Source organism: Gadus chalcogrammus, chromosome 14 (genome assembly GCF_026213295.1).
Source record: "Gadus chalcogrammus isolate NIFS_2021 chromosome 14, NIFS_Gcha_1.0, whole genome shotgun sequence".
NCBI lineage: Eukaryota > Metazoa > Chordata > Actinopteri > Gadiformes > Gadidae > Gadus > Gadus chalcogrammus.
Window position 1 is genome coordinate 1378711 of NC_079425.1, and position 27502 is coordinate 1406212.

At 44.4% G+C, this 27502-nt stretch overlaps 2 protein-coding genes across 2 annotated transcripts in view; one reads left to right on the top strand and one right to left on the bottom strand.

The window, feature by feature from the left end:
- Positions 1–16865, top strand: part of LOC130403577 (rho GTPase-activating protein 12-like) — a 19774-nt gene extending 2909 nt beyond the window's left edge. The window contains exons 2-18 of the mRNA XM_056607991.1: positions 836–1120; positions 2370–2510; positions 2701–2781; positions 3315–3449; positions 5041–5121; positions 5802–5863; positions 6267–6351; positions 6718–6840; positions 7945–8049; positions 8491–8589; positions 9159–9261; positions 9404–9523; positions 9936–10034; positions 10743–10820; positions 11355–11489; positions 11739–11844; positions 13465–16865. Of these exons, the coding sequence (XP_056463966.1) occupies positions 836–1120; positions 2370–2510; positions 2701–2781; positions 3315–3449; positions 5041–5121; positions 5802–5863; positions 6267–6351; positions 6718–6840; positions 7945–8049; positions 8491–8589; positions 9159–9261; positions 9404–9523; positions 9936–10034; positions 10743–10820; positions 11355–11489; positions 11739–11844; positions 13465–13639 (2013 nt within the window). The 3' untranslated portion in view covers positions 13640–16865. The remainder of the gene's footprint in view (positions 1–835; positions 1121–2369; positions 2511–2700; positions 2782–3314; positions 3450–5040; positions 5122–5801; positions 5864–6266; positions 6352–6717; positions 6841–7944; positions 8050–8490; positions 8590–9158; positions 9262–9403; positions 9524–9935; positions 10035–10742; positions 10821–11354; positions 11490–11738; positions 11845–13464) is intronic.
- The window catches only part of LOC130403578 (histone-lysine N-methyltransferase SMYD3-like), a 36926-nt gene continuing 23511 nt past the window's right edge, over positions 14088–27502 (bottom strand). Inside the window, exon 7 of the mRNA XM_056607993.1 lies at positions 14088–14150. Coding sequence (XP_056463968.1) covers positions 14088–14150 — 63 coding nt within the window. The remainder of the gene's footprint in view (positions 14151–27502) is intronic.

Here is a 27502-nt window from a genome sequence, read left to right on the forward strand (position 1 = left end):
TCGGTACGCGGCCCGTTGTACACTAACGTCGAATTAGCTGCACCAAAACCCAAAACAATACATTCGAATGGATCGGTGGATGTGTGTGTGTGGGTGTTGTGATTACGGATGCTAATTAGGGCTTTCCTACGGCATGAACACAGCCTGCCCCGGTACCAGCAGGCTGTTTGGTTCACCTGTGGGGGTCACGTGTGTGTGTGTGTGTGTGTGTGTGTGTGTGTGTGTGTGTGTGTGTGTGTCTGTGTGCGCGCTGAATGAAGAATGAAAACGTGTACCTTGTGTAATACCTTGTTCTAAAGTCCACTGGAGTCAGAGCTGGGGGGGGGAAGCCTTCTCCAAGTTGGAGGAGCCCCCCACCCTCTTACCCGGGACACCCGTACAACGTCTGGGGGGGGGGGGGGGCAGACTTCTCTATCGATCGGAGCTTCCCCTTTCCTGTGTTTGTGTTGCGATGCTTCTGTCTCGGCTGTCGCTGAGGCGAGGGGGGAGTCCCTTCAGGAAGTGAGACCGCTGCACCCCAGTGTCACCAGCGGGGCCTCTGGGCCTGGAGCCTGGAGCCTGGAGCCTGGAGCCGGGGTACTGAGAGGCATCACTCGGTCGATGCTCCGCACATTGTCCTCCTCAGCTACACCTCGCTCCCCCCCCCTCTCTCTCTCCTCCTCAGCCCACCCCCCCCCCCCCCCCCCCCCCCTCTCTCCTCAGCTCACCTGCCCCACCCCTCTCTCCCCCCCCCCCCCCCCTCCTCCTATCGTCTCCTTGGCTCCCCCCCCCCCCCCCCCCCTCCCTCCTATCGTCTCCTCGGCTCACCTCCCCCCCCTCTCTCTCTCCCCCTCAGACCCCCTCCCCCGGTGGTCCTCTGGGCCGGTCCGACTCCCCGGTGTACACCAACCTCCAGGAGCTGAAGATCTCCCAGTCCAGCCTGCCGCCGGCGCCCAGTGGCTCCCCGCTGGGCGTGCTGGGAGACTGGGAGACGCACAAGGACCTGAGCGGGCGCCACTTCTACTACCACCGCGGCTCCGGGGAGCGCACCTGGAAGCCCCCCCGGGGCCGCAGCGACACCGCGGGGGGGGGCAGCGGCAGCAGCCGGGGGGGCGACGCCCACGGATCCACGGAGGCGGAGGTGAGGGGGGGGGTGTCTGTCTGTCTGTCTGTCTGTCTGTCTGTCTGTCTGTTTCTGTCTGTCTGTCTGTCTGTCTGTCTGTCTGTGTCTCTCTCTGTCTGTTTCTCTTTCTCTGTCTGTCTGTCTGTCTGTCTGTCTGTCTGTCTGTCTGTCTGTCTGTCTGTGTGTCTCTCTCTGTCCGTCTGTCTGTCTGTCTGTCTATCTCTCCGTCTGTCTGTCTGTCTGTGTCTCTCTCTGTCTGTGTCTCTCTGTCTGTGTCTCTCTGTCTGTCTGTCTGTCTGTCTGTCTGTCTGTCTGTCTGTCTGTCTGTCTGTCTGTCTGTCTGTCTGTCTTTCAGTTTCGGTCTCCCCCCCCCCCCCCCCGCCTCCCTCCCTTCCCATCTCTCTCCTACCTCCCCCCTTCATGTAGTCCCGTTGATGTTTCGATGTTCCCTTCCACACCGGCAGGGGGGCGGAGACAAACTCTGACCCCACCCACCCCTCACCTAATTAAACTCTAAACTCACCTTCTGTAGCTTCATACACAAACCTTTGTTTAGTTTCTTAAGGAGTTTAACTAAATTCAAACGCAGCCAGCTCGTCAGGAGCAGCCAGGGTGAGGCGTCTCGCTCAGGGACACCTCGGCGCTAGGAAGAGCCAGGGATCAAACTAGCAACCTTCCGGTCACCAGCCGACCCTCTCTATCTCCTGTGCGACTTACCGCCCCTTAGTCCATGAACCTTGACCTCTGGGGGGGCAGAGGACCGGTCCAGCAGGCTGGAGGTCTGAGCCATCGATGTTCTCCGTGTCCCAAAGGTTTAAAGGCAACACCGCTCGCTGCCGTGTGAAAATCCTAAAATAAACTGGGATTGGTCGACGCTGTTGCCATGGTAGTACAGCAGATAGAGCGGTAGTTTGTCTAGAATGGCAGTACGTTGTGCGACCACGGAAGATAACACAACAACCACCTTTTATAAGGGGATTACTGGACCTCAGAGGTCAGTTTGAAGTGGCGCTAGGTTCCCGAGGGTGGGGGGAGAGCTCTTTGATGTGCGTAAGCCGCGTTCCCCCTGCAAGGCGGTGCAGTAGCTGCGGTTTCATAATATGGTCCAACAGCGCCCCCGTGTGGTGAGTTGATGGATGTGCCGTGAGAGAAATATGCCCTTATCTCTTTTATCCGTAATACGGTACACATGTATCACTTAACATTTTCCGAATTTATTATAATACATATATATACATATATATATTAATTCAATGTTTCTCTCCAGCCTCTGTCTTCGGAGGACAACTGCCACAGCACCCACTCGAGTCAGTCGGACAGCCAGTACGGCTCGCCCCCTAGAGGCTGGTCGGAGGAACTGGACGAGCACGGACACACCCTCTACGTCTCTGAGTACACACGAGAGAAGGTACTTCATACCTATCTTCTTAAAATCACTTACCCTTACCCTATCCTTATGTAGTGTGAATAAAGCCTTATGTTCTTGATGAATAGTTTCACTGAAATATGCATCATGCGTTCATGTACTTCTGGATAGATTGTTTGTTTATTAGCTAGATGGTATAGAGGTCTTACCAGGTTCATGTTGTGTGTCCCAGTGGATCAAACATCTGGACGAGCAGGGCCGGCCGTACTACTACAGCGCGGATGGATCCCGGTCTGAGTGGGAGCTGCCCAAGGTAAGACTGACTCCAGACTCCTGACTTAGCTGTGTGTCAGTAGCCGTAGGGCTAACTCCCACGGCCTATATTCTGCTGTCTGCTGTATAGTGGATGACTGTCCGCTACATGGACCCGATGGAGGTTGTGGGTTTGACTCCCCAGGGAGAGGACCCATCCATTAGTCGATCGATGAACCAGTTCTTCCAATCAACGAAGCGTTTTAGTGTTTCTTCACGAAGCAGTACCAAACATTTGCCCCTTGGTGGTTTTAAAGACGCTTTTATGTGGAAGCTTTTGTCTGTTTGTCTGTTTCCCTCGTTAGACTCGTTAAAACATGGCTCACTTTGGGAGTTGATGCGGCATCTTGATTTGGATATTCACTGTGTGATGAATATGAAAGAATAGTAGAAAGAATTCATAAATGAATCAACATTTAAAATACCAAACCCTCAGTGAAACGCTGAAATTAAACAGCTTGATTCAGTCTGAAAATAAAGTCTCCATTTTCCCTCCCCGCTCCCTCCCCCCTCTGCCTCCTTGCCTCCCCCCAGTATGCCGTCTCCCCCCCCCAGTCGGGTGAGGCCCCCAAGAGCCGCAGCCTGGAGAGGAAGCACCCGCAGAACCCCGACCCCATCGTGCTCACCAAGTGGAGACACAGCACCTACGTACTGGACCTCAACGACAAGGTGAGCTCCGCGCCTTTACTTTGAAGCCCACATTCAGAGAAACGTCCTTGTTTTATCGAGCGCTCGGGGGCTTGGTGTATCGTCACGATCGGTATCGTGTTTGTGCGATAACGTTGATGTAGGATAGTTATTGTGTTTGTGCGTTAACGTTGATGTGCGATAGTTATCGTGTTTGTGCGTTAACGTTAAACGATAGTTATCGTGTATGTGCGATAACGTTGATGAACGATAGTTATCGTGTATGTGCGACGACGTTGCTGTGCGATGTACTGTGGTTATCGTGTTTGTGCGATGACGTTGATGTACGATAGTTATCGTGTTTGTGCGTTAACGTTGAACGATAGTTATCGTGGTTGTGCGTTGACGTTGAACGATAGTTATCGTGTATGTGCGACGACGTTGCTGTGCGATGTACTGTGGTTATCGTGTTTGTTCGATAACGTTGATGTACGATGAACAATGAAGAAACGAAGAACCAAACAACTCGTGGTGCTGTCTGGATGCCAGCAGACCTGTTCATCTTACTACTCTGAACCTGCTGAGAACGGTCCGCTAGCATTAGCCGGCTATTCCCCTCCGCGGTTTAGATCCTTGAGGCGCCGTTCAAATCCTGACCGTGGAGTCAGGACCACAGATCTCAGGCGGTCGGTGTGTCTGTGTTTAGACTGAGGCGTGGGTCATATGACTGGGGCATGGGTCATGTGATCGGCGACCAGCTGTTGTTGTTGTTGTCCTTCCCTGTGTGTCCACTTCCTGTGAGTGTATCGGAACGCCGGCGACACACGAAACCTGACGTGACTGAAGAGCAACGTGGTTCTGTTGTTCCAGTTCTCGTTCAAACTCAGACGCTTCGGTTCTGACCCGCGCAAGAGGAGAACCCAGCTCCCCCTGAGCCCACAGAAAGTTGGTACCCCCCCCCCCCCCCCCCCCCCCCCCCGAAAACGATCCCCCAAACCTAGAGATCTGTTCTGATTACATCCTGATTTGATACCTTGGTGATCGGCGTGTTCAATCAGAGCCACTAAGTGGATGTTGTCGTCGGGGAAGGATTAATTAATCCGCTGTGTCGACCTGGCGACCGTCCGCACACCTAATCAAGCATCTTCTGTCTCCGTCACCGTGGAAACACACTAACACAGCCCCTCCTCCATCCTCACGTGTTAACCCCTAACCCCACCCTCACGTGTTAACCCCACCCTAACATGTTAACCCCACCCTCACACCACTAGGCAGTAATTCTGCTTTCTGCTCCAAGCCGGTTTTTCTCTTCACTAACAAACATGGCCGCCCTCTGAGAGAGCCGGTTAGTGTGGTGTGTGTGTGTGTGTGTGTGTGTGTGTGTGTGTGTGTGTGTGTGTGTGTGTGTGTGTGTGTGTGTGTGTGTGTGTGTGTGTGTGTGTGTGTGTGTTTGTGTTTGTGTCTGTCTGTGTTTGTGTGTCTGTGGTAGTGTGTGTATGGTTATGTGTTTGTATATGTCTGTCGTTGTTTGTGTGTGTGTGAGGTTATGCGTGTGTATATGTCAGTCAAAGTGTGTGTGTGTGTGTTTGTGTGTGCGCGTCCTCTCTGCTCACCCCCTCCCCTCTCCCATCAGGAGAGTGCGTCGGCCTGCGCGCCCAAACAGAGCCCCCCCGACTCTGACTCCTGCCCCTCCTCTCCCAAGCACCCCTCCACCGTTAGTATCCCACGGCAACCCTCGCCCCACGCACCCCCGCCTGTGTGCTAACACCCGCCTGGCTGCTTGTCTGTCTCTCTCTCTCTCTCTCTCTCTCTCTCTCTCTCTCTCTCTCTCTCTCTCTCTCTCTCTCTCTCTCTCTCTCTCCTCTCTCTCTCTCTCTCTCTCTCTCTCTCTCTCTCTCTCTCTCTCTCTCTCTCTCTCTCTCTCTCTCTCTCTCTCTCTCGCTCTCTCCTCTCTCTCTCTCTCTCTCTTCCCCCCCCCCCCTGCATGCCTTCAAGCCTCAGCCTCACCTGGTAGCACACTGTGTTCAGGTGTGAGCAGGCGCGTCACGCTAATCATTGGTCCGCAGCCCCCACCTCCCCTGGAGACGCTGTCTTCCTCCCCACGGCCGGTCACTAGTGTGTGATCAGACTCCTCCATCAAAGCCAATCAAACTGCCTCTTCTCTCTCTGTGGTTTAATTAGCTCTTTCAGTGTGTTAGTCGGTGGTGTTGTGTTCTCTCAGATGTTTAATTCTCATCGCTTCAGACGCTGTGCATCGTCTGCTTCTGTAGCTCGCTTTCTGGCTGGCTCTGTGCGTGTTTGTCTTGTGTGTGTGTGTGTCTTGTGTGTGTTTCTGCGTGTGCACGTCTCATAAAGTGTTGTCGTCTCCCCCCCCCCCCCCCCCCCCCCCCTTAGCCGTCGGAGAAGTGTGGCGTCCTCAACGTGACCAAGATCACGGAGAACGGGAAGAAAGTCAGGTGGGTGCATCACCGCGTCAAGGGTTCCGATTGGTCGGTGACTTAACGGAGACACGACATTTGCATTCACATTGAGGGCGTTTAGCAGACGCTTTTGTCCAAAGCGACTTACAGAAAGTACATTTGTCATAAGAAAGAGAAACAACAACATATCGCTGTCGGTAAAGTAAAGATGTGCATAGAACCAAGTGTCAAGCACCAGCAATCGCTGGGCTAACCCATTCCCCGTACACAACAGAGCTAGCTAGGACAAGAAGCTACACCATGCTAAGGACTATTTTTAAGTGCGAGGACGTACAACATAGAATAAGTGAGTAAGAGGGGTGAGGCGGGGGTAAGGGTAGCGGTGGTCTGACTGTGTGTCCTCTCTCTCCTCCCCCCCCCCCCCCCCCCCCCCCTTCAGGAAGAACTGGACCTCGTCGTGGACGGTACTGCAGGGGTCTTCGCTGCTCTTTGCTAAAGGGCAGGGCGGCAGCACCAGCAGCTGGGTACGTACCCCCCCTCTTCCCTCCCATAGACACCCCCCTGTTCCCCAACCTGTGGTTTAGTCCATTTATCTGTGTTACTGTTTCTGTGGGTGTTCATGATCTAGACCTGTGTTAGATGTTCTTCTTCTTAGTGTTTAGTCTCTCTCCCTGTTTCTCTCTGTCTCTGTTTCTCTCTCTCCCTGTCTCTCTCTGTGCCTCTCTCTCTATATGTGTCTGTGTGTGTCTCTCTGTCTCTGTCTCTGTCTCTCTGTGATTGGTCATCCGTCCTCAACTCGCTGTATTTTTCTCATTTTTCTCGCCACTCTGCCCTCCCTTCTCCTCCCCCCTCTTGTCTCTCTCCTTTCTCCCCCTCTTCTCTCTCGTTAGTCGTACTACCGTAGCGGCCGCATTCCAGAGCTGCTGCTCACGCTGCTTAGCAACTGGAAGCGCTCGGTTAAGCTCCGCCCCGCTGTCTCCTATGCCAACTGTGGCAATGTCCACACCACCACTGTATGTCCCCCTCTCTCTCCTCCCCCTGCCTTTGCTTGTTCTCTCTCCCTCTCTCTCTCTCTGTCTGTCTTTGTCTCTCTCCGACACTCTGAAACTCTCTCACTCTCTCTCTGTCTCTCTCCCTCTCTCTCTTCCTTATTCTGTCTCTCTCTGACACTCTCTCTTCCTGTCTCTGTCACTCTCTCTCGGTCACTCTTTCTATCTTTCTCTGTCCCCCTCGCTCTTTCTTTCTCTCTCACTCACTCTTTCTTTTTCTGTCACTCTCATCCTCTCTCTCTCTCTCTCTCTCTCTCTCTCTCTCTCTCTCTCTCTCTCTCTCTCTCTCTCTCTCTCTCTCTCTCTCTCTCTCTCTCTCTCTCTCTCTCTCTCTCTCTCTCTCTCTCTCTCTCTCTCTCTCTCTCTCTCTCTCTCTCTCTCTCTCTCTTCCTCTCTTCATCTCCCTCCCCCCCCTCCCCTGCATGTACAACCCTTGCCCTCACCTGTCCATCCCCTCTCCTCTCTCCCCCACCTGGCTCCCCCCGACCGGCATAATCACCCTGGAAGTTGGTGTGTGGCTGGAGCACTTAACCTTACGTACCTGACTGTAACCAGAGCTTCTTAAAATGACTAATGATGGAATGATCCGAAGGATGGCCCTGGGTCTGCTGGAATGCTGGAATGTTGCCACGGGCAACATGAGTTTGAATAACGTGTGTGCCGCTGTCCCAGTTGTGTTCCTAAGAGCTCATTAATGTCATTAATGTCATCAAGAATGGTTTGCCCCCCCGCCCCCCCCTCTGTCACTCATCTCTGCACTAACTTACTAAAGATCACGTGTGCTTATGTAGAAGGTTACCGCATTTTGTGACTGCTGTTAACTTTAATTTAAACATCGATGTCATGGTCAAAGCTGACATGATGATCACGTTATGTTTGTACTACCGCAGCAAAATAACACGCACATTATTATTTTTTGGAGGAGTCCATCTCTTTAATAATTTAATATCAGTGTGAAAATGAATCTGCATTTGCCCCTGGGTGCCGCTAACCATAAACCCTGTAACCTCCTGTAACCGTTCTGCCTGCTTCTCCGGTCGTCTTCTTACTGTCTGTCCTTCTCCTCAGAAGTTTGGCAGCAACCAGTCCAAACCAGAGTTCACGGTGGACCTCAGGGGCAGCTCTGTGGACTGGGCCAGCCGGGACAAGTCCAGCAAGAAGCACGTCATCGAGGTAAGACCCCCCCACCACCACCACCCCACGGGGGGAGAGAGGACCTCTTCACTAGAGGAGGAGAGAGACCTCCTCACTAGAGGAGGAGAGAGACCTCCTGAGGAGGTCTCTCTCCTCCTCTAGTGAGGAGGTCCACTGTTCTCCTCACTCGAAAAGAAAACGGAGATCTCCTCACTAGAGATCTTCCTCCTCTAGTGAGGAGAACAGGGACCGCATCAAATCAATTAAAAAATTAGAAATAATAACGAATCAAAATTCAGGATTAGAATCAGGAGATTCAGAATCAGAACGAGTGGAGGAACGTTTTGTTATATCCAAGTGAACTTTCACATCTAATCAAACAAGCTGTCATTGTTGAGGTGTGATAGTAACAGGCAATGTCCAAAGTGGAGAGAGTCTTTGACCTCACGGACTGACCTCGTTCTGACCTTTGACCTCTAGCTGAAGACCCGTCGGGGGACTGAGCTCCTGATCCAGTCAGAGATCGACAGCGTCATCAACGACTGGTACCGGGCCCTCAACGAGACCATCAGCGCACACGTGAGACACACACACACACACACACACACACACACACACACACACACACACACACACACACACACACACACACACACACACACACACACACACACACACACACACACACACACACACACACACACACACACACACACACACACACAAACACACAGATATGCAGAGCCACACACAAACACACACACACACACACAAACACACAGATATGCAGAGCCACACACAAACACACAGATATGCAGAGCCACACACAAACACACACAGATATGCAGAGCCACACACAAACACACACAGATATGCAGAGCCACACACAAACACACACAGATATGCAGAGCCACACACGCAGAACATCACACACACACACACGAGCAGAGCCAGTCACACACACACACACACACACACACACACACACACACACACACACACACACACACACACACACACACACACACACACACACACACACACACACACACACAGTCACACACACACAGTCACACATACAACTTCACCACTCCACTGTAAATTTCCAAAACTTAACGTGTGTGTGTGTGTGTTCTTGTGTGCGGCAGGCCTGGGAGTCTGACGAGGCCATCGAGGAGGACATGCCAGAGTCTCCAGGGTCCGAGAAGCAGGACAAGGAGAAGGACCACCGGGACTCCAAGAAGAACCGCGGTGAGTCCCCCACTCCAGAGACCCCCACTCCAGAGACCCCCAGAGTCCTCTAACCCAGAGACCAACTTTAAACAACAAAGAAAGACACAAACCAGCCCTGTGACACTGTGTGTGTGTGTGTGTGTGTGTGTGCGTCCCCCAGCCATGAAGACGTCCGTCAGCATGGACGTGTCGGACCAGAAGAAAACCCGCGTGAAGCTGAAGAAGTTCCTGACCCGCCGGCCTACCTACCAGGCGGTCCGCGACAAGGGCTACATCAAAGGTAGCCCGCTGGACGTAGCCCGGGTGCATTAGCCTGTCTTCGTTAGCCCAGCCATGTTAGCCTGGCTATGTTAGCCTGTCGTGTTGTTGTGTAACTGACCATGTTGTGTGTTCTTGGGTACCTGACAATGTTGTCTCCCAGACCAGGTGTTCGGCTGCAGTCTGACCAGCCTGTGTGTTGTTGTGTGTAAACCATGTTGAGTGTGTTGTTGTGTTGTGTGTTAACCCTGTTGTGTTGTTGTGATCCCCAGACCAGGTGTTCGGCTGCAGTCTGACCAGCCTGTGTGTTGTTGTGTTGTGTGTTAACCCTGTTGTGTTGTTGTGATCCCCAGACCAGGTGTTCGGCTGCAGTCTGACCAGCCTGTGTGTTGTTGTGTTGTGTGTTAACCCTGTTGTGTTGTTGTGATCCCCAGACCAGGTGTTCGGCTGCAGTCTGTCCAGCCTGTGTCAGAGGGAGAGTGGCTCGGTGCCCCAGTTCGTCACCATGTGCATCGACCACGTGGAGAACACAGGTAGGGTTGGGTTCAGGGAAACCCTGTTTAGAGGGAGGCTCGTCGTCGTGGAAACACACTGGATGAAAAACGTAGCCTTGATTTTATTCATAAAAAAACTAAATAACAAATACACACGCAAATACTTGTTTAATAAAAAGCACTATTAGCTCTACGTGTATGTGTAATAATATCCCCTACATCTCTCCTAGAATGTCCCATCATCCACAATAAGGCCTCATGGTTCAGTACCAGTCTGCAGTTTAGTGGTGTATTGATGGTCGTGTTGAGGGTGTAATTAACTCGGTAGTGAAGCAGCTCAGCGGCTACGCTAATGAGCTCGATATATGCACCCTGAGTAAGTAAATCTTCTGAAAGCTTGACAAAAACAAAATTTGGAAAACGGACAAGGGGTTGAAATGTAAACAAGGAGAAAGGAGAATCCGCGAGAAATAAAACGCATCCAGGAACACCATCATGTGGAGGAACATATTTGAATGATTCACCCTCTGCATGCTGTGACTCTCCCACTGGCATTGAGCATCTTTCTTGGGGAGGAATGAACCAACAGATGCATGAAGCACAGGCCCGTGTTGCTCCCCAACGTGTTCTGTGCCGGTGAGGGGGGGTACTCAGCTGAACTCACATCCCAGAGGGGGTGCACGAGTAGAAAGAGTTAGAGAACCAGTGCTGTAGAGGAGCCCTGACCGTGTGGTCCCGGTCTCCCAGGTCTGGACGTGGACGGGCTGTACCGGGTCAGCGGGAACCTGGCCGTCATCCAGAAGCTGCGATTCGCCGTCAACCACGGTATGTTCCCGCCATGCCCGTAGCCAGCGATGAGGTCACTGGTCATTTCTGTAGAGATGACAATACAAGTTGAAACGAAATGCAACTGTATACAAAATCTGAGATTGAGATCTTCTCGGAGACGAGTATAAACGCTTAATTCAGTGGAGACTTGTTACTTTGTGTCCCCCGTGTGTGACATCTGTTGCTGCATGCACGATAGGGGGGCGGGGGGGAGGACGTGGGAGGACCTACCCTGACTAAAGCTGGCTAACACACCAACCGAAATCAGACAGCTAATGGTTGCGGTGTTACGACGCGTTGTATTCATCGTTTGAATTTGTTGAGTCGAGACGTGTTCTGATTTATCGTTCTGTAAGTCTGTGCCCCCCCCCCACCCCCTGGTGGGGTTCTGTGTACCTCTGGGGTCACCTGAACGAGTCTGGACACGCCCCCTTCTGACACAGTGCACCAATCAGGGACAGCGCCTCAGTTAAACTAACCAGTCGTATTCCTTCATGCAACGCTTTCCCTGCTGCTGATTGGTCGATGCAGACGAAAAGGTGGAGCTTGACGACATCAAGTGGGAGGACATCCACGTGACCACGGGGGCCCTGAAGATGTTCTTCAGAGAGCTGCCCGAGCCGCTCTTCACCTACGGCTCCTTCGACGACTTTGTCGACGCCATAAGTAAGCCCCTCCCCCATGTCAACCTTCTTCTTCGTCAGTTATACTGTTGCCCTATTACTACCTGCTGTGACTACCTGCTGTGACAGCCTAATGGCCCGTCTGGGATTTATAAAGACCCAGCTTTATCTTATTGTTTATCAATCATATCTTATTTCAATGGTGCGTGATTTTGCTTGCGTTACCCGATGTGTCCACAAGATGGCGCCACTGCACCGCTATCCATATCTAACGCTGTCCCGTTCCCCACAGAATGCTCCGACTACAAGCAGCGTGTGAGCTCCATCACGGAGCTGATCCGGCAGCTGCCCAAGCCAAACCACGACACCATGCAGGTCCTGTTCAGACATCTCAGAAGGTAGGCCTGAGGATACAACCCTGGGGTTCACAGACTCTGAGACCTCATTGGTTACATGGTTCATTTAGGACTTTGTTTAGGGTTAATGCTGGCAAAAGTGGACCTGAATAAAAGTGTTTACAGAGAATAACTTTTATTCTGGTCCAGTCTCACCCTACCACCACTCATCCATGAGTGCGTTTATCTTAATAAATGTTCTACTTCATAGGATTTTCAACGGTTAATTAGCTTCAGTTAGATAAGTTACAAAATGTGAACTAGTTAATCTTGAAACCTGGGGCTTCTGAATATTAGAATATATTAGATTTATAAATCTAATGTTAACGTAAAAAAGGAATACACACATTTTATAACTTTTGGCAATTTGGAACAAGTAAAACGAGACAAACATCGGCAGTTCATTTATTAAATTTCCCCAGCAGGGGAACGTGAACTAATTTCCCCCGGCTGACATTTAGTTTAGTTCCGCCCGCGGTTCCCCGGTTCCTCTTTGTTCTCCGTTCTCCAGCGGTGGATTAGGCCGCGGGGTGCGGGGGTAGCGGGGTTCCAGGTGTACCTCCCCCCCCCCCGCCCCCCCATTTCCAGAACGGCATCGGTCTGACATTTCCCTTTCGCTTCCTGATTTGCATTTATATGGCGCCGGGTTTTCCGCGACGACTCAGAACCTGCGGCGGCGCGTTTCCTCGGGAAATTTACAGCGTGACATTCAGCGTACGAGAGGGGAGCGGAGGGTTTAATCGCTTCTTCCCCCCCTCCCCCGTCCATGAATATGTTATTGTTTTCTGCATCTGCATGCGGGCGTCTCTGCGCTATTCAAATGTTATGATGTGTTCCGGCCCGCGGGGATTCGATATGTTTGTCGTGTCGATGCGGGCCCCTCGCCTTGCGTTGAGGGGCCCCCCGAGCGGTGTGTTTGTTTTATTCCGGTCCACACGGAGCCCATAGGCTTGGGGGTAATGAAGTCGTGGGCTCAGCCACGCAGCGCAGAGACTGGGAAAACCTTCATCAACCTTTTAATCACACGTGAGGAGCTGGAGCCATTCTGTGGGCTGTGTTTGGTGCGGGGCACTCGCTGGGCTCTGATTGGTGTCCTCTGGGGAGGAGGGGGTGCTGTCCTCTTAACGAGGTGGGGGTGCTGTCCTCTTAACGAGGTGGGGGTGGGGGTGCTGTCCTCTTAACAAGGTGGGGGTGGCGGGTGGGGGTGGGGGGTGCTGTCCTCTTAACGAGGTGGTGGTGCTGTCCTCTTAACGAGGAGGGGTTGCTGTCCTCTTAACGAGGTCAGGGTGCCTGTCCTCTTAACGAGGTGTTGGTGCTGTCCTCTTAACGAGGTGGGGGTGGTGGTGCTGTCCTATGAACAAGTTGGGGGTGCTGTCCTGTTACCGAGGTGGGGATGGGGGTGCTGTCCTCTTAACAAGGTGGGGGTGCTGTCCTCTTAACGAGGTTGAGGTGTTGTCCACTTAACGAGCTGGGGGTGCTTTCTCCTTAACGAGCTGGGGGGGCTTTCTCCTTAACGAGGTGGGGGTGCTTTCTCCTTAGCAAGGTTTGGTTGCTGTCTGCTTAACGAGGTGCGGGTGCTGCAGGCGTGTGTGCTGACCCCCTGTCGTCGCCCCCCCCCCCCAGGGTGATCGACCACGGCGAGGCCAACCGCATGACGACCCAGAGCGTGGCCATCGTGTTCGGGCCCACGCTGCTGCGGCCGGAGACGGAGACGGGCAGCATGGCCGTCCACATGGTGTACCAGAACCAGATCGTGGAGCTCATCCTGCTGGAGTACGAGGGCGTCTTCGGCCGGTAGAGACCCCCCCCGTCCCGGGCATGCGGGGGGGGGGGGTCGGTCTCGGAGGTCGGTCTCGGAGCGGACTCCGGGGGGTGCGCTCACACGTGGATACTGTTACAGGAGGGGGCGGAGCCTGAGAGACTACAGGGGGAGAACGAGACTTTGCACTTAGTTACGCTTTGGAGTGGAGAGCAAGCCACCGCTGTACAGATGTTACCTGCTTCCCCTCCCGGGGCTCCGCCCTGCTGGCTGCTGATTGGCAGCCGGACCCAGGTCCCGGCGAATCGCCGAGCTTCTTTTGTTTTCGCTTGAGGCGGAGGACCGTGACATCGCCGGTGTTTGCTGTGACTGACGTCATGGCGATGCAGGGGGCATTACGTGTGTGTGTGTGTGTGTGTGTACCCTCAGGCCCAGGGCGGCGTGCTGAACAACGCTGTGTTCTGTGTGTCTCGTGTGTCTCATGTCGTCACCGCGCGCGGTCCCCGCTGTTGTCTTGCGTCGTCACGGCGACGACCCCGTCTCTGTGGCCCTGTGGTCCGCCAGGGTCAGGAATACCAGGTGGAGTTCCGGCAGCCATTTTGTTCCTCTCCATGGAGAGAAGGTGTGCGTGCACTTGGAAGAACTGGAATCTTAGTTTGGGGATGAATTGTATTCTTTTTTAATGAATCACCTCCGTCGCTTCAACACTGACACACACACACACGCATGCATGCACACACTACGCACACTCACACTCAGACACATACGCACAACATATGCACACAAACACACGCACGCACGCACGTGCGCGCACACACACACAAGGCTTATCATTTAATTTGTAGTTTATCTACAATGCTATCCTCACACTTTGGAATACATTCAACTACCACACACACACACACACACACACACACTGGCTGCCTAAATGTCCTTCAGGATGAATAAAGTATTAGTGTATCTCTCTACACGCACGCTTATGCTAACAACTGTGTTTACGTTGCCCTGGTTCATCCCCTGGTTGTGTTGATGAAGTGTGAGCATGAAGACGGGAATAATTGTGTGTGTTTGTGTGTGTGTGTGTGTGAGATAAAATAAATAACAAGCAGAGAGGAGACCTATGCCGTTGTCTCTGTCAATGTAAACGTGTGTGTGTTTGTCTATCTGTCTGTTTGTGGGTCTGTCTGTGTGTCTGTCTGTGTGTGTGTGTTCGAGGGAATTTGCAATGTACATTGTACATAAAGAGCAAGTGACGGACGGTGTGTGTGTGTGTGTGTTTGTGTGTTTGTTGGTCCAGTGCTTGGTGGTACGGTTCACTGTGTGTGCGAGGGGCACCTCGCTGGTGGGATGAAATACCGTTCAGTGTTTCTGTTCTTCGTTCTGTTTTAATGATTTTTTTTTCCCCGCCCTGGCCCCCCCCGCCCCCCCGCCCATGTTACCAGTCACCCGGGAAACAGTATCAGGGCGCGTTTCCCGGGGTCCTGTGTGCAATCTGTCTCGGACTCAGTGGTCAGTGACTCGCGGTAGAAGAGCTGCTTCTCCTGACTCAGCTGATGGCTTGGGAGAGAAGCGGTACTCGTGGTGGGATCATCCCAGTGTGTTCGCTGTGGTGGGAGGCAGTGCAGAAAAAAGAGCCTTTAAAAAAATAAAGAAAAACCTCAAGAGTATTCATGTGTACATTAAAAGAGAATCAATGTTTGCGCTGTGTATATGCTTCGAAGGCCAACGGGAGGACTTTGGTTTTTGGAGATCTGAAAACGTTAACAATGCGCGTTGACTTTGGGTTATCCTTCTAACTGTTGTTTCTGTTTTCTGGGAGAGGTCTCCGGATTCCTCCGCATGGTTGACTGCACATTCTGAATGTAATTTCCTGGCTAACTGCTGTTTGTGACATTGCAATGTCGAATAATAAAGCTACCTGAATGGGTTTGAGTCTCAGCTGATCTCTGATGGAAAAACCAATTTGATCCTTTGGGGTATCGTTTGGGGATAGGTATTGGAATTAAGGTGAACTTTTATTCAGCGTGCTTTAGTATACAGCGTTAACAACATAGCTACAGCTTTATTGACAACTTCTCTCTTGACAAGCAGAGGTAGTAAAGAGCAACAGTGGAATATATTGGTAAAATTACTGTATAACAATACTCCCACTTAATTTTACAATGGCATTAAGACACTTTAAATTATATTACAGGGCTGTGCTCCCTTTCACAAAATGTCAAGAAATTAATAAATCTTTAAACAACAACAAAAGACTTCCTATTTTTTCTTGCTTAATACTTGTCATTTTCAATTAAACTGTTCTCATTTGTCTCTGTAACCTTTTGGTAACATTCATTTTCTGGAACTCTTATTTAAATGTTTTCAGACTTGCTTTGACCAGGCAGCGTTCGGAGTTCACCTGTCAAGCATAAACAACCACTTTATACGTCTACTCTTAGACAGCCCAAAGTCCAATCCCTCCCCTGAGATATTCAAACTTCTGTTTAGTTAGTGGCTTGGTCCAGATGTCCACTTTCATGTCATTTGTTGGACAGTATTGTAGGTTTAGTGAAAACTCTGAGTTAGTTAACCCTGAGATGAGGGAAACTCTGGTTTTTCAGTTTCACAAAGCCAGTTCAGCTTTACTCTGAGTCAGTTACCCTGGCAACATACTCCGTGAACCTAACCTGCTCGCTGGCAGGTTTTCTTCAACTAACCCCGAGTTTCTCCTGCTCTTAAGTTGAAGCCTGCAGACTGAAGGCAGTGGCAGACATGGCGTGTCCTTTTATTGAAGAGCCAGTTGATGTCGAGGCGCAGATACTTGGATGTTTTATCATTCCCTGATGAGTAGCTACCTGTTTGAGCGTTTCCGTTTCTCTGCATCATCAATCATTTATATAAACAATATTCTCTCAGCCCTCACATCGCTCACATGACACATCGTGGACACGCTCTCATCTCCGAGCAAATTCTTTGTATTGCACTTCGTTTTTTTACTGAAACGGCTACTATGCAAGTTTTTAGTGTTCCCAAGTCACAGACCCACCAGACTTCTCAAAGAAGAGTTCCACAGAATTGCAGGTATCAGTCTAAGCAGTAATTCATTTGTCATAAAGACTTGAAGCACTAATCAGTCAATTTGATATATTTTAGGGTTTCCAGGTGTGATTGGCTGCATAGATGGCACTCACATTCCTATCATAGCTCCTTCAATAAATGAAGGAGATTATGTGAATAGGAAATCTGTCCACAGCATTAATGTACAGGTTGGCCTAAATAGTAGCCTTTAACATTCCAAATTAAATATGCTTCACTATACAGCTAATTACTGTTCTCCACTGTGAAGATCATATGTGACGCAGCCCATAACATAAGGGGTAACACTGTTTTTTTTTTTATTGGTCTTCATGAATAAAAACATAAGGGGTAACACTGTGGTTTTTTTATTGGTCGTCATCGAAAAACACATAAGGGGTAACACTGTTGTTTTTTATTGGTCGTCATGAAAAATAACATAAGGGGTAACACTGTCGTTTTTTATTGGTCGTAATGAAAAAAACATAAGGGGTAACACTGTTGTTTTTTATTGGTCGTCATGAAAAAAAACATAAGGGGTAACACTGTCGTTTTTTATTGGTCGTTATGAAAAAAAACATAAGGGGTAACACTGTCGTTTTTATTGGTCGTCATGAAAAAAAACATAAGGGGTAACACTGTTGTTTTTTATTGGTCGTCATGAAAAAAAACATAAGGGGTAACACTGTCGTTTTTTATTGGTAGTCATGAAAAAAACATAAGGGGTAACACTGTCGTTTTTTATTGGTCGTCATGAAAAAAAACATAAGGGGTAACACTGTCGTTTTTATTGGTCGTCATGAAAAAAAACATAAGGGGTAACACTGTCGTTTTTATTGGTCGCCATGAAAAAAAACATAAGGGGTAACACTGTCGTTTTTTATTGTTCGTCATGAAAAAAAACATAAGGGGTAACACTGTCGCTTTTATTGGTCGTCATGAAAAAAAACATAAGGGGTAACACTGTCGTTTTTATTGGTCGTCATGAAAAAAAACATAAGGGGTAGCACTGTTTTTATTGGTCGTCATGAAAAAAAACATAAGGGGTAACACTGTTGTCTTTGTCAAATAAAATGTAAGGGGTTACACTGTCGTATTTTATTGGTCGTCGTGAAAAAAAAAATTTGAAAAAAAAAAAAAATTGTCCTTGTCAAATAAAATATAAGGGGTAACACTGTTGTTTTTTATTGGTCGTAATGAAAAAAAACATAAGGGGTAACACTGTCGATACTTATCAAATAAAAAAAAATAGGGGGTAACATTGTTTTTCTTTGGTCGTAATGAAAAAAAACACAAGGGGCGACACTGTTGTTTTTATCAAATAAAACATAAGGGGTAACTGTCGTTTTTTATTGGTCGTCATGAAAAAAAACATAAGGGGTAACACTATTGTTTTTTATTGGTCGTCATGAAAAAAAACATAAGGGGTAACACTGTTGTTTTTCTTTGGTCGTCATGAAAAAAACCACAAGGGGTAACACTGTTGTTTTTTATGGGTCGTCATGAAAAAAAACATAAGGGGTAACACTGTCGTTTTTTATTGGTAGTCATGAAAAAAAACATAAGGGGTAACACTGTCGTTTTTTATTGGTCGTCATGAAAAAAAACATAAGGGGTAACACTGTCGTTTTTATTGGTCGTCATGAAAAAAAACGTGAGGGGTAACACTGTCGTTTTTATTGGTCGCCATGAAAAAAACCATAAGGGGTAACACTGTTGTTTTTTATTGGTCGTCATGAAAAAAAACATAAGGGGTAACACTGTCGTTTTTATTGGTAGTCATGAAAAAAACATAAGGGGTAACACTGTCGTTTTTATTGGTCGTCATGAAAAATAACATAAGGGGTAACACTGTCGTTTTTATTGGTCGTCATGAAAAAAAACATAAGGGGTAACACTGTCGTTTTTATTGGTCGTCATGAAAAAAAACGTGAGGGGTAACACTGTCGTTTTTATTGGTCGCCATGAAAAAAACCATAAGGGGTAACACTGTTGTTTTTTATTGGTCGTCATGAAAAAAAACATAAGGGGTAACACTGTCGTTTTTATTGGTAGTCATGAAAAAAAACATAAGGGGTAACACTGTCGTTCTTATTGGTCGTCATGAAAAATAACATAAGGGGTAACACTGTCGTTTTTTATTGGTCGTCATGAAAAAAACATAAGGGGTAACACTGTTGTTTTTTATTGGTCGTCATGAAAAAAAACATAAGGGGTAACACTGTCGTTTTTTATTGGTCGTATGAAAAAAAACATAAGGGGTAACACTGTCGTTTTTATTGGTCGTCATGAAAAAAAACATAAGGGGTAACACTGTTGTTTTTTATTGGTCGTCATGAAAAAAAACATAAGGGGTAACACTGTCGTTTTTTATTGGTAGTAATGAAAAAAAACATAAGGGGTAACACTGTCGTTTTTATTGGTCGTCATGAAAAAAAACATAAGGGGTAACACTGTCGTTTTTATTGGTCGTCATGAAAAAAAACGTAAGGGGTAACACTGTCGTTTTTATTGGTCGCCATGAAAAAAAACATAAGGGGTAACACTGTTGTTTTTATTGGTCGTCATGAAAAAAAACATAAGGGGTAACACTGTTGTTTTTTATTGGTCGTCATGAAAAAAAACATAAGGGTTAACACTGTTGTTTTTTTATTGGTCGTCATCGAAAAAAACATGAGGGGTAACACTGTTGTTTTTTATTTGTCGTCATGAAAAAAAACATAAGGGGTAACACTGTTTTTTTTTATTTGTCGTCATCGAAAAACACATAAGGGGTAACACTGTTGTTTTTTATTTGTCGTCATGAAAAAAAACATAAGGGGTAACACTGTTGTTTTTTATTGGTCGTCATGAAAAAAAACATAAGGGGTAACACTGTTGTTTTTATTTGTCGTCATGAAAAAAAACATAAGGGGTAACACTGTTGTTTTTTTATTGGTCGTCATGAATAAACACATAAGGGGTAACACTGTTGTTTTTTATTGGTCGTCATGAAAAAAAACATAAGGGGTAATTCTGTTGTTTTTTTATTGGTCGTCATGAAAAAAACATAAGGGGTAACAATGTTGTTTTTTATTGGTCGTCATAAAAAAAAACAGAAGGGGTAACACTGTTGTTTTTTTATTGGTTGTCATCGAAAAACACATAAGGGGTAACACTGTTGTTTTTTTATTGGTTGCCATCGAAAAACACACAAGGGGTAACACTGTTGTTTTTTTTTGGTTGTCATCGAAAAACACATAAGGGGTAACACTGTTGTTTTTATTTGTCGTCATAAAAAAAACATAAGGGGTAACACTGTTGTTTTTTATTGGTCGTCATGAAAAAAAACATAAGGGGTAACACTGTTGTTTTTTATTGGTAGTCATGAAAAAAAACATAAGGGGTAACACTGTTGTTTTTTATTTGTCGACATGAAAAAAACATAAGGGGTAACACTGTTGTTTTTTATTGGTCGTCATGAAGAAAAACATAAGGGGTAACACTGTTGTTTTTTAGTGGTCGTCATGAAAAAAACAACATAATGGGTAACACTGTTGTTTTTTATTGGTCGTCATGAAAAAAAACATAAGGGGTAACACTGTTGTTTTTTATTGGTCGCCATGAAAAAAACATAAGGGGTAACACTGTTGTTTTTTATTTGTCGTCATGAAAAAAAACATAAGGGGTAACACTGTCGTTTTTTATTGGTCGTCATGAAAAAAAACATAAGGGGTAACACTGTTGTTTTTTTATTGGTCGTCATGAATAAACACATAAGGGGTAACACTGTTGTTTTTTATTGGTCGTTATGAAAAAAACATAAGGGGTAACACTGTTGTTTTTTATTGGTCGTCATGAAAAAAACATAAGGGGTAACACTGTTGTTTTTTTATTGGTTGTCATCGAAAAACACATAAGGGGTGACAATGTTTTTTTTTATTTGTCGTCATCGAAAAACACATAAGGGCTAACACTGTTTTTTTTTATTGGTCGTCATGAAGAAAAACATAAGGGGTAACACTGTTGTTTTTTAGTGGTCGTCATGAAAAAACAAACAAGGGGTAACACTGTTGTTTTTTATTGGTCGTCATGAAAAAAAACATAAGGGGTAACACTGTTGTTTTTTATTGGTCGTCATGAAAAAAAACATAAGGGGTAACACTGTTGTTTTTTATTTGGTCGTCATCGAAAAACACATAAGGGGTAACAATGTTGTTTTTTATTGGTCGTCATGAAAAAAAACATAAGGGGTAACACTGTTGTTTTTTTATTGGTCGTCATCGAAAAAAACATGAGGGGTAACACTGTTGTTTTTATTTGTCGTCATGAAAAAAAACATAAGGGGTAACACTGTTTTTTTTTATTTGTCGTCATCGAAAAACACATAAGGGGTAACACTGTTGTTTTTTATTTGTCGTCATGAAAAAAAAACATAAGGGGTAACACTGTTGTTTTTTATTGGTCGTCATGAAAAAAACATAAGGGGTAACACTGTTGTTTTTTATTTGTCGTCATGAAAAAAAAACATAAGGGGTAACACTGTTGTTTTTTTATTGGTCGTCATGAATAAACACATAAGGGGTAACACTGTCGTATTTTATTGGTCGTCATGAAAAAACACATAAGAGGTAACACTGTTGTTTTTTATTGGTCGTCATGAAAAAAAACATAAGGGTTAACACTGTTGTTTTTTTATTGGTCGTCATCGAAAAAAACATGAGGGGTAACACTGTTGTTTTTTATTTGTCGTCATGAAAAAAAACATAAGGGGTAACACTGTTTTTTTTTATTTGTCGTCATCGAAAACCACATAAGGGGTAACACTGTTGTTTTTTATTTGTCGTCATGAAAAAAAACATAAGGGGTAACACTGTTGTTTTTATTGGTCGTCATGAAAAAACATAAGGGGTAACACTGTCGTTTTTTATTGGTAGTAATGAAAAAAAACATAAGGGGTAACACTGTCGTTTTTTATTGGTCGTCATGAAAAAAAACATAAGGGGTAACACTGTCGTTTTTATTGGTCATCATGAAAAAAAACGTAAGGGGTAACACTGTCGTTTTTATTGGTCGCCATGAAAAAAAACATAAGGGGTAACACTGTTGTTTTTTATTGGTCGTCATGAAAAAAAACATAAGGGGTAACACTGTCGTTTTATTGGTCGCCATGAAAAAAAACATAAGGGGTAACACTGATCGTTTTTATTGGTCGTCATGAAAAAAACCATAAGGGGTAACACTGTTGTTTTTTATTGGTCGTCATGAAAAAAAAACATAAGGGGTAACACTGTCGTTTTTTATTGGTAGTCATGAAAAAAAACATAAGGGGTAACACTGTCGTTTTTTATTGGTCGTCATGAAAAAAACATAAGGGGTAACACTGTCGTTTTTATTGGTCGTCATGAAAAAAAAACGTGAGGGGTAACACTGTCGTTTTTATTGGTCGCCATGAAAAAAAACCATAAGGGGTACACTGTTGTTTTTTATTGGTCGTCATGAAAAAAAACATAAGGGGTAACACTGTCGTTTTTTATTGGTAGTCATGAAAAAAAACATAAGGGGTAACACTGTCGTTTTTTATTGGTCGTCATGAAAAATAACATAAGGGAAAAAAAAATCGTTGTCCTTGTCAAATAAAATATAAGGGGTAACACTGTTGTTTTTTATTAGTCGTCGTGAAAAAAGACATAAGGGGTAACACTGTTGTTTTTTATTGGTCGTCGTGAAAAAAAACATAAGGGGTAACACTGTTGTTTTTTTATTGGTCGTCATGAAAAAAAACATGAGGGGCAACACAGTTGTTTTTTATTGGTCGTCATGAATAAACAAATAAGGGGTAACACTGTGGTTTTTTATTGGTCGTCATGAAAAACAACATAAGGGGTTACACTGTTGTTTTTTTATTGGACGTCATGAATAAAAACATTAGGGGTAATACTGTTGTCATCGTCAAACAAAATATAACGGGTAACACTGTCGTATTTTATTGGTCGTCATGAAAAAACACATAAGAGGTAACACTGTTGTTTTTTATTGGTCGTCATGAAAAAAAAACATAAGGGTTAACACTGTTGTTTTTTTATTGGTCGTCATCGAAAAAAACATGAGGGGTAACACTGTTGTTTTTTATTGGTCGTCATAAAAAAAAACAGAAGGGGTAACACTGTTGTTTTTTTATTGGTTGTCATCGAAAAACACATAAGGGGTAACACTGTTGTTTTTTTATTGGTTGCCATCGAAAAACACACAAGGGGTAACACTGTTGTTTTTTTTTGGTTGTAATCGAAAAACACATAAGGGGTAACACTGTTGTTTTTATTTGTCGTCATAAAAAAAACATAAGGGGTAACACTGTTGTTTTTTATTGGTCGTCATGAAAAAAAACATAAGGGGTAACACTGTCGTTTTTATTGGTAGTCATGAAAAAAACATAAGGGGTAACACTGTTGTTTTTTATTTGTCGACATGAAAAAAAACATAAGGGGTAACACGTTCGTTTTTAGTGGTAGTAATGAAAAAAAAACATAAGGGGTAACACTGTCCGTTTTTATTGGTCGTCATGAAAAAAAACATAAGGGGTAACACCTGTTTTTTATTGGGGCGTCATGAAAAAAAAACGTAAGGGGTAACACTGTCGTTTTTATTGGTCCGCCATGAAAAAAAACATAAGGGGTAACACTGTTGTTTTTTATTGGTCGTCATGAAAAAAACATAAGGGGTAACACTGTTGTTTTTTATTGGTCGTCATGAAAAAAAACATAGGGTGTAACACAGTTGTTTTTTTATTGGTCGTCATCGAAAAAAAACATGAGGGGGTAACACTGGTTGTTTTTTATTTGTCGTCATGAAAAAAAACATAAGGGGTAACACTGTTTTTTTTATTTGTCGTCATCGAAAAACACATAAGGGGTAACACTGTTGTTTTTTATTTGTCGTCATGAAAAAAAACATAAGGGGTAACACTGTTGTTTTTTATTGGTCGTCATGAAAAAAAACATAAGGGTAACACTGTTGTTTTTTATTGGTCGTCATGAAAAAAAACATAAGGGTAACACTGTTGTTTTTTTATTGGTCGTCATGAATAAAACACATAGGGGTAACACTGTTGTTTTTATTGGTCGTCATGAAAAAAAACATAAGGGGTAATTCTGTTGTTTTTTTATTGGTCGTCAGTGAAAAAAAACATAAGGGGTAACAATGTTGTTTTTTTATTGGTCGTCATAAAAAAAAACAGAAGGGTAACACTGTTGTTTTTATTGTTGTCATCGAAAAACACATAAGGGGTAACATGTGTTTTTTTATTGGTTGCCATCGAAAAACACACAAGGGTAACACTGTTGTTTTTTTTTGGTTTGTCATCGAAAACCCACATAAGGGGTAACACTGTTGTTTTTAATTTGTCGTCATAAAAAAAAAACATAAGGGGTAACACTGTTGTTTTTAGTGGTCGTCATGAAAAAAAACATAAGGGGTAACACTGTTGTTTTTTATTGGTAGTCATGAAAAAAAACATAAGGGGTAACACTGTTGTTTTTTATTTGTCGACATGAAAAAAAACATAAGGGGTAACACTGTTGTTTTTTAGTGGTCGTCATGAAGAAAAACATTAAGGGGTAACACTGTTGTTTTTTAGTGGTCGTCATGAAAAAAACAACATAATGGGTAACACTGTTGTTTTTTATTGGTCCGTCATGAAAAAAACATAAGGGGGTAACACTGTTGTTTTTTATTGGTCGCCATGAAAAAAACATAAGGGTAACACTGTTGTTTTTTATTTGTCGTCATGAAAAAAAACATAAGGGGTAACACTGTCGTTTTTATTGGTCGTCATGAAAAAAAACAATAAGGGGTAACACTGTTGTTTTTTTATTGGTCGTCATGAATAACACATAAGGGGTAACCATGTTGTTTTTATTGGTCATTATGAAAAAACATAAGGGGTAACACTGTTGTTTTTATTGGTCGTCATGAAAAAACATAAGGGGTAACACTGTTGTTTTTTATTGGTTGTCATCGAAAAAACACATAAGGGGTGACAATGTTTTTTTTTATTTGTCGTCATCGAAAAACACATAAGGGCTAACACTGTTTTTTGTTTATGGTCGTCATGAAGAAAACATAAGGGGTAACACTGTTGTTTTTTAGTGGTCGTCATGAAAAAACAAACAAGGGGTAACACTGTTGTTTTTATTGGTCTTCATGAAAAAAACATAAGGGGTAACACTGTTGTTTTTATTGGTCGTCATGAAAAAAAAACCTAAGGGGTAACACTGTTGTTTTTTATTTGTCGTCATCGAAAAACACATAAGGGGTAACAATGTTGTTTTTTATTGGTCGTCATGAAAAAAAACATAAGGGGTAACACTGTTGTTTTTTATTGGTCCTGTCTCGAAAAAAACATGAGGGGTAACACTGTTGTTTTTTATTTGTCGTCATGAAAAAAAACATAAGGGGTAAACACTGTGTTTTTTTTAGTTGTCGTCATCGAAAAACACATAAGGGTAACACTGTTTTTTTTATTTGTCGTCATGAAAAAAAACATAAGGGGTACCACTGTTGTTTTTTATTGGTCGTCATGAAAAAAAACATAAGGGGTAACACTTGTTGTTTTTATTTGTCGTCATGAAAAAAAACATAAGGGATTACACTTGTTGTTTTTTTATTGGTCGTCATGAATAAACACATAAGGGGTAACACTTCGTATTTTATTGGTCGTCATGAAAAAAACACATAAGAGGTAACACTGTTGTTTTTATGGTCGTCATGAAAAAAAACATAAGGGTTAACCACTGTTGTTTTTTATTGGTCGTCATCGAAAAAAACATGAGGGTAACACTGTTGTTTTTTATTGTCGTCATGAAAAAAAACATAAGGGGTAACACTGTTTTTTTTATTGTCGTCATCGAAAACCACATAAGGGGTAACCCTGTGTTTTTTATTTGTCGTCATGAAAAAAAACATAAGGGGTAACACTGTTGTTTTTTAGTGGTCGTCAGAAAAAAAACATAAGGGTTAACACTGTCGTTTTTTATTGGTAGTAATGAAAAAAAAAATAAGGGGTAAACACTGTCGTTTTTTATTGGTCGTCATGAAAAAAAACATAAGGGGTAACACTGTCGTTTTATTGGTCATCATGAAAAAAAAACGTAAGGGGGTAACACTGTCGTTTTTATTGGTCGCCATGAAAAAAACATAAGGGTAACACTGTTGTTTTTATTGGTCGCATGAAAAAAAACATAAGGGGTAACACTGTCGTTTTTATTGGTCGCCATGAAAAAAAAACATAAGGGGTAACACTTCGTTTTTATTGGTCGTCATGAAAAAACCATAAGGGGTAACACTGGTTGTTTCTTTATTGGGTCGTCATGAAAAAAAACATACAGGGGTAACACTGTCGTTTTTTATTGGTAGTCATGAAAAAAAACATAAGGGGTAACACTGTCGTTTTTTATTGGTCGTCATGAAAAAAACATAAGGGGTAACACTGTCGTTTTTATTGGTCGTATGAAAAAAAACGTGAGGGGTAACACTGTCGTTTTTATTGGTCGCCATGAAAAAAAACCATAAGTGGTAACACTGTTGTTTTTTTAGTGGTCGTCATGAAAAAAAAACATAAGGGGTACACTGTTGTTTTTTTATTGGTAGTCATGAAAAAAAACATAAGGGGTAACACTGTCGTTTTTTATTGGTCGTCAGTGAAAAATAACATAAGGGAAAAAAAAATCGGTTGTCCTTGTCAATAAAGATATAGGGGTAACACTGTTGTTTTTTATTAGTCGTCGTGAAAAAAGACATAAGGGTAACACTGTTGTTTTTTATTGGTCGTCGTGAAAAAAACATAAGGGGTAACACTGTTGTTTTTTTTTGGTCGTCATGAATAAAACAATAGAGGGTAACACAGTTGTTTTTTATTGGTCGTCATGAATAAACAAATAAGGGGTAACACTGTTGTTTCTTTATTGGTCGTCATGAAAAAAAACGTAAGGTGTAACACTGATGTTTTTTTATTGGACGTCATGAATAAAAACATTAGGGGTAATACTGTTGTCATCGTCAAATAAAATATAACGGGTAACACTGTCGTATTTTATTGGTCGTCATGAAAAAAAACATAAGGGGTAACACTGTTGTTTTTTTATTGGTCGTCATGAAAAAAAACATAAGGGTTAACACTGTTGTTTTTTTATTGGGTCGCATCGAAAAAAACATGAGGGGTACACTGTTGTTTTTTATTGGTCGTCATAAAAAAAAACAGAAGGGGTAACACTGTTGTTTTTTTATTGGTTGTCATCGAAAAAAACATAAGGGGTAACACTGTTGTTTTTTTATTGGTTGCATCGAAAACATCACAAGGGGGTAACACTCGTTGTTTTTTTTTGGTTGCATCGAAAAACACCATAGGGGTAACACTGTGTTTTTATTTTTCGTCCTAAAAACAACATAAGGGGTATAACACTGTTGTTTTTATTGGTCGTCATGAAAAAAAAAAAAAAAAAACTAAGGGGTAACACTGTTGTTTTTTATTGGTAGTCATGAAAAAAACATAAGGGGTAACAACTGTTGTTTTTTATTTGTCGCACATGAAAAAAAACATAAGGGGTAACACTGTTGTTTTTATTGGTCGTCATGAAGAAAAACATACGGGGTACCACTGTTGTTTTTAGTGGTCGTCATGAAAAAACAACATAATGGTTAACACTGGTTTTTTTATTTGGTCGTCATGAAAACAAACATAAGGGGTAACACTGTTGTTTTGTATTGGTCGCCATGAAAAAAACATAATGGGGAACACTGTTGTTTTTTATTTGTCGTCATGAAAAAAAACATAAGGGGTTAACACTCGTCGTTTTTTATTGTCGCCAG